We start from the raw sequence: 5,893 nt of genomic DNA, 5'->3' as shown, positions 1-5,893 counted from the left end.
TAACGTTCTTTGTCTGGGTATGTGGCCCTATGTCAGCACGAGGACCAATGGAAGCATCAACAAGGGCACGGCCATCATTTTACCATATCTTATGTCTGGGCGCAGGTGCGACACTCCCGGACAGTCCTTTTTCCTTGAAGGATGCTCTCTCTTTCTGGCTTTCTCTCTCTCTCTCTCTCTCTCTCTCTATTTGCAAAATGCAAGGCCTGCGTGCCACACAACCATAGACCATAGCTATCTGTCGAAACCCTGAAATAGGCCTTAACTAGTTAACTGCCAATTTCTTGTCGAGAAGAATCTGTTTGAACCCTAGAATTTTATCTCTCTTTTCTCTTTTTCTCTCTGTTCGGAATTTGTGAACTCTTCGAATTTTTGTGCAACTATGGATTCGGTAGATCAAATTAGATCCGAAGAGGTGAGGAACTGGCTTGAATTGCCTCAGGATGTTCTGTCTCTGATATTTATGAAGCTGGGTCCTGTTGAAGTCCTCGTCAGAGCTCAAAGCGTCTGTTCTTCATGGAGAAAGGTCTCCAAAGAGCCTCAACTCTGGCGATTAATATATTTTAGAGATCCGTGGGATTTTGCGGAAAGTGAGGTTGATTTTGAGAAAGTGGCGAGACATGCCGTGGACAGGAGTTGTGGGCAATTGATTGAGTTCTCTGTTGGACATTTTGGCACTGATGAGGTTTTGAAGTATATCACTGACAGGTAAAGCACTCATAACCCTCTCTTATGTGATTATGTTCTTTCTTGTCCTCTTTTTATGTCAAATCTGTTTCCTGCTAAAGATCCCATTTTAGTTCATTTGATTACACAAGACCTTAATTTGTTAAATTTCCCAACCAATTGGGTGGGGGATTCGGCAACTCCCATACAAATAAATCATCCTACAAGTTTCATATTTGACGTAGGACGTAGATCTAAAAATGAAAAGTAAAAATGATTTCTTTTTATGTAATCCAAGTTCCATACCGGACCTAATTTGAATAATCTAATTAATTTTATGTCAAGTGTACGATCTCACGCTTATGTGCGTGCATTTTGTGTAACAATCTGCAGAAGAATTATTTGAAACCAATGGGAAACCGAAGTCCTCTTTTATAGAATTCATTACAGTTTGTGCTCTGCCTGATAAGAGATTAGCATGAATTAGTGATGGAGGTGGGAAATTGTCAGACATCAGATATGTTGGCAGTTTGCATTATAATGATAGTGTATATATTTACTTATTGACTTTCAATATATTTCTATGGAACTTTAGTGCAACTATGGAGTGCCAAATAATTGCTCTAATTCTTCATTGCAATGGAAGGATCATTCGAGAGAACCTGTAATGAACACATAGAGGGCAACAGTATATCTTCAGCCTAGAATAGATTTATTGTGATTTTGTTCATAATAAGAGGCTGAATTGGATTTTTCTTTAAATTTTGTTATTGGTTGGAAGCCTTAAAGTAATGCAGGATATCTCAAGAGAAGTATTCAATTGGTTCATTCTAGAGCATGTTTCTGGATTTTCTAAAATCTACATTAGAAGTTTCTAAAACTTGAGAATCAGGTTTCCATTTTTATGGGAACTGGTGAGTAGTTTAGGCCTAGTCCATTGGTATTCCAGACAAAAGTCAATTGATATCTAATGGCTGGTTTGTGATATATTGATATAGGATATTGGTCAGGGGTAGTGATTGGAATTTCAAATGTTGGCTATGTTACAGGTCTAGGGTTGGACATGGGTAAGGAGGGTTGATAAATAAAATAAAAAAAATATAGAAATTTTGAGAAGTAGAAGATGATTCTGATAGAGCTTCAGAGCCCCTCCATGAAGACTGGAAAGCAACTGTATGAGATTTGGAGGAAATACCAAACCAACACCAAAGAATAAAAAATCTTCATTGGCTTGGGAGAAAATATCAGTTACAAATTACAATCTTCTTACATGACTTAAAAAATCAAATAGAAGCTTTCTGCGTGACTCTAGTTGTTGATGACTTAATTCTTTATAATTGACTTGAATCTAAAGCAAAACTAAAATGTAAAATAAAGATGACCTTTTCTGAAGTTGACAAATTGATACTGTGAATTACTTTTACAGTGAGAATAAATTTGACTGTACTCAATTCTAACACTAAATGAGTATTCAAAGAAAGAACTATAGAACTTACTTTGAAATATATCATATAGAGATTGTTGAGTGCCGTTACACTTAAAAAACCCAACATGTTAACTATGTCTAATGCCCAGCATGATATCCTTGCACTAGAGATTAGTAGGGTCAATTGCAGTGTATGTTTAGCAGTGGGGCCTACATGAAAATTGATTTCCTTTGTCGGGGGATCGGACATGACTCTTATTCCCTTTTTGGTCCTCTATCGGTGCCAATCTCTATTATGTAGAGTAAGAGTCCCCCTCCTTTCCTAAATCTATTGGGCTTGTGTGTTGAGTCTGGTGACTGCTGAATTTGCTTCCACGTGGTTGATTTTTGATAAGATAGACTGTTGGTCTCTTGGGTATGAACCTCCAAAATACGAATAGGGGGATTAAAAGCAGAGCTTGTTTATAGATTGTAATCAGCATGACTCTTGATTTTTGACTAAATATTGTAAATATTTGTTTATTTCAGGTGTTCTATATTTTATTTCCCATCTAAAATTTGTAATTGTTGATATACATTGGTGTGTGCCCTTCCTGACGGCTCGAGCTTTCTGGATAAGCGATTGTAACATGTTCCCATAGTTAGGAATTTGGATGTTCAATCGTTGGTAGGTGTGGGGGTTGTGTTTGTTGTGCCCCTACGCCCTATACCCTTGGTGCCATGTGTTGCTGTCACATGCAGAGCCATGTATGTGGGCCTGCACGTGCGAGGGGTGTTGATATACATTGTTGTATGTCCTTCCTGACAGCTTGAGCTTTTAGGATAAGTGGTTGTAATCTGGTATCAGAGGCCAACAAGCAGAACTATGTGTATGTGTGTGGGCCTGCATGTGTCGGGGGGGGGTATTGATATACATTGTCATGTGCCCTTCCTAACATAAGAATAGAACTGTGAATTATCTGAAGCTTTCAAGGAAATGCTTGCAGATGTGTATAGTGCATACCTTACATCAGTTTCCGCCAAAGTGTTGGCACCGTAGTTGTATAATTTGGATTGTTACTTACCTTATTAAAATGTATCTATTTCACATGTATTTATACATGGTAATTCTATACCATGCATTTTCTATTGTATATATATAGAGAAGGTTGGATGGTTATAAGCATGGAGTACCTTCGCTATGTGATGCCACTTAAACAATATATGCTTGGTGGTTGTCCCTATTGTACGTGTTAACCCTCCACTTGCTTACATAACCAAGCCTTCTTGTTGCAGGAATTCTCTCTACTAGATTAGTAGTTGAGTGTTCCATGTTGTTCGGATCTTGACCGGGTCCGAGCTTCCCAAGCTCTATGCTGTTGGGGAACTCTACAAGGGTCTTACCACCTAATAGGAAGTAACAGAGTAGGGGTTTTTGACGACTTAGAGGAGATGGTGGGTGGCGAGTGGAAAAAATAGGTATGTCGGGTTGAATTCATCAGTAAATCAAATCGGGTGGATCAGCTAATCCAATCTGAGCTCCCACTCAAAAACAACTCAGAGACCACCAGAGCTTTAGCCATTGGACCACATCCATCTATAACTCAATCTGAATAAGTGTTTTTTTTGTTTCCTTTGATTGTCATTGAAACATCTGGAGTAGGAAATATTATTTTTTATCTTGATGGGATTCTGGGTCCAGAGGTGGTGCTATTTTACGGGTGTGGTCTGGTGAGGGGAAGCTTACCATGTGAGAATCCACATGTAATCTTCATGTGCTGGAATACCCCTTTGATGGACTAGTTATAGAGATTTGATGTTACCTTGCAACTCAAACATAAAGATTGTATTATTGCTGGTGGTGGGTTAAGTCTTTTAACCCAATATTGTAGTATCCATTCAAGAACCATCTTTTGGATAAGTGGACTAGTCCAGGTAGATGCTTAACCTTTGATGGTTAATATTCATGGAACAAGTTAATCAACTCCAAATAATGTTCTGGTCCAACCATATCAATGATGTCTCTATTGTTACTATTTTCACATACTATAATGGAATCATCTAACCCCATCTCTGTTTTCAGATCCTACCCCTTGAGATGCCTTGGACTTGCACATTGCATTTTTGTTACAGAAAATGGAATGATTGAAGCGGTGAAAAAACTTCCCTTGTTGGAGGAGCTTGATCTATCCTATTGTCATTTCTCAAAAAAAGTGCTTGAAGCCCTTGGCCAGTTCTGCCCTCGATTGAAATCATTAAAACTCAAGCGCCACAGCAGGTTTGGGTGCTTATACAAAGATTATGATGAGGAGGCACTTGTTATTGCAGAGAACATGCCTGAGTTACGTTACCTTAACCTTTATGGTAACAAATTGACGGATGATGGCCTTCGGGCCATTCTTGATGGCTGTCCTCATCTTGAAACCCTTGATCTGCGGCGGTGCTTCAGTGTTGATTTAGAAGGGGATCTGCAAAGTAGATGTGCAGACAGGATCAAATCTCTAAAACTTCCAGATGACCCCTGTGAGGAAAATGAGTTTGATGAGTTTGATGCTAATACTGATTTTGATGGATCGTATGACGATGACTTGTCTGGGCTTTCTGAAATTGATCTTATGTCAGATGATGGATACGATGGTTATTATGGATTTTCTGATGGCAGCGACTTGTCTGATTATGGAGGTTATTTGTCTGATTTTGCCTTCTGAGGATGGTTTTATGGCTTTCAATCTTCCATTTTGGTTAAAGCATGAACTTTCCATGCTGATGAGGAAAATCTGTGTAGTTGGTAATGTAGTGGTTATCAATCTGCTAGGATATTCAAATGAAACCTTTTTCTTTCCTATATTTCTCCCTGCTTTTCTATTTGAATTCTAGTGTAACTTGAACTTCAATGCAGATAGGGACAATGCTAGGAAGAGAGGTCCTACTTAATGCATTGGTCTATAATGGTATGGGTTCCACTGTAAGTTTGGCTCATGACGTGCTTTTTATGACTTTATTACTTGAATCCGTGCTAATGTTATTGATCGTCTATTACCCAAGTTCTTTTGACTATGGCTCCTACTGAAAGGTTTTTCGTGTTTTATTTTACCACCTTTTCATTGCTTCATTGCCTCAGCAGCTGAGGAAGAACTGTTAACACATCCTGGAGGGTGACTGCTTAGGTTGGGATTTCACTCCCTAGTTTGTTATCAGGAATGTATTTGATTTTTGGCTTTAAATGTATTGATTGACCATCCTAGTTCATTTTTCTTGTAACCTGCAAGTGTGATTTGAAAAGTCAAACAGCAGAGGTTCACCTATTTGGTCTGGCCATTGTTGTTGTTCACATAAAATCGTTATCTCTAACCATCATTAGGTACCACCTATCCACTATCCATGTCAGGGTTTTCTTCTGTGGTTTTAGCCTTAAAATCCCCATTAGTGTTTTCTCCATTTTTCAACTGCTAAGGTTTAAATGAGGGAATCACCATTTTCAGACTATATTTGCTAAATGAGCTATTGGGTTTAATTATTTTGCTTTTGTTACAGATTTAAATTCTATACAGGCTTCAACCCTAAAGTTCTATAACCTAATGTGCTGTAAAGTAAAGGACTGTTTTGTCATTTAAAAAAAAATTGCTGTTGTTCCTTGAAATGACAAACACCAACAACATGAGTTGGCTAGGAAATAAAAACCCTAGTTTAGTTTCTTTAAGAAGTAATCCTGTCTGGTTTATCAAATAAAGGGGTGCCCAAATCACAACCTTAACTTTCATATCTTTAGCAAGTAAAAACTAGGAGTGGGACTCGGGCGGTACCAAAGGTCTAGGAAGTCAA

The 5,893-nt window shown here is 38.3% G+C and overlaps 1 protein-coding gene across 1 annotated transcript; it reads left to right on the top strand.

Annotated features, from left to right (window-relative positions):
- Window positions 1-285: 285 nt before the first annotated feature.
- Window positions 286-5,110, top strand: LOC122649831 (F-box protein SKIP19-like). The gene is made up of 2 exons (XM_043843077.1): window positions 286-708; window positions 4,155-5,110. The coding sequence occupies exons 1-2, from the start codon at window positions 383-385 to the stop codon at window positions 4,777-4,779; spliced, it is 951 nt and encodes a 316-aa protein (XP_043699012.1). The 5' UTR covers window positions 286-382; the 3' UTR covers window positions 4,780-5,110.
- The last annotated feature ends 783 nt before the right edge of the window (window positions 5,111-5,893 follow it).

This window comes from Telopea speciosissima, chromosome 2 (genome assembly GCF_018873765.1).
Source record: "Telopea speciosissima isolate NSW1024214 ecotype Mountain lineage chromosome 2, Tspe_v1, whole genome shotgun sequence".
Classification (NCBI taxonomy): domain Eukaryota; kingdom Viridiplantae; phylum Streptophyta; class Magnoliopsida; order Proteales; family Proteaceae; genus Telopea; species Telopea speciosissima.
Note: the sequence above shows the minus strand (reverse complement) of the source record. Positions and strands in the feature narration are given on the sequence as shown.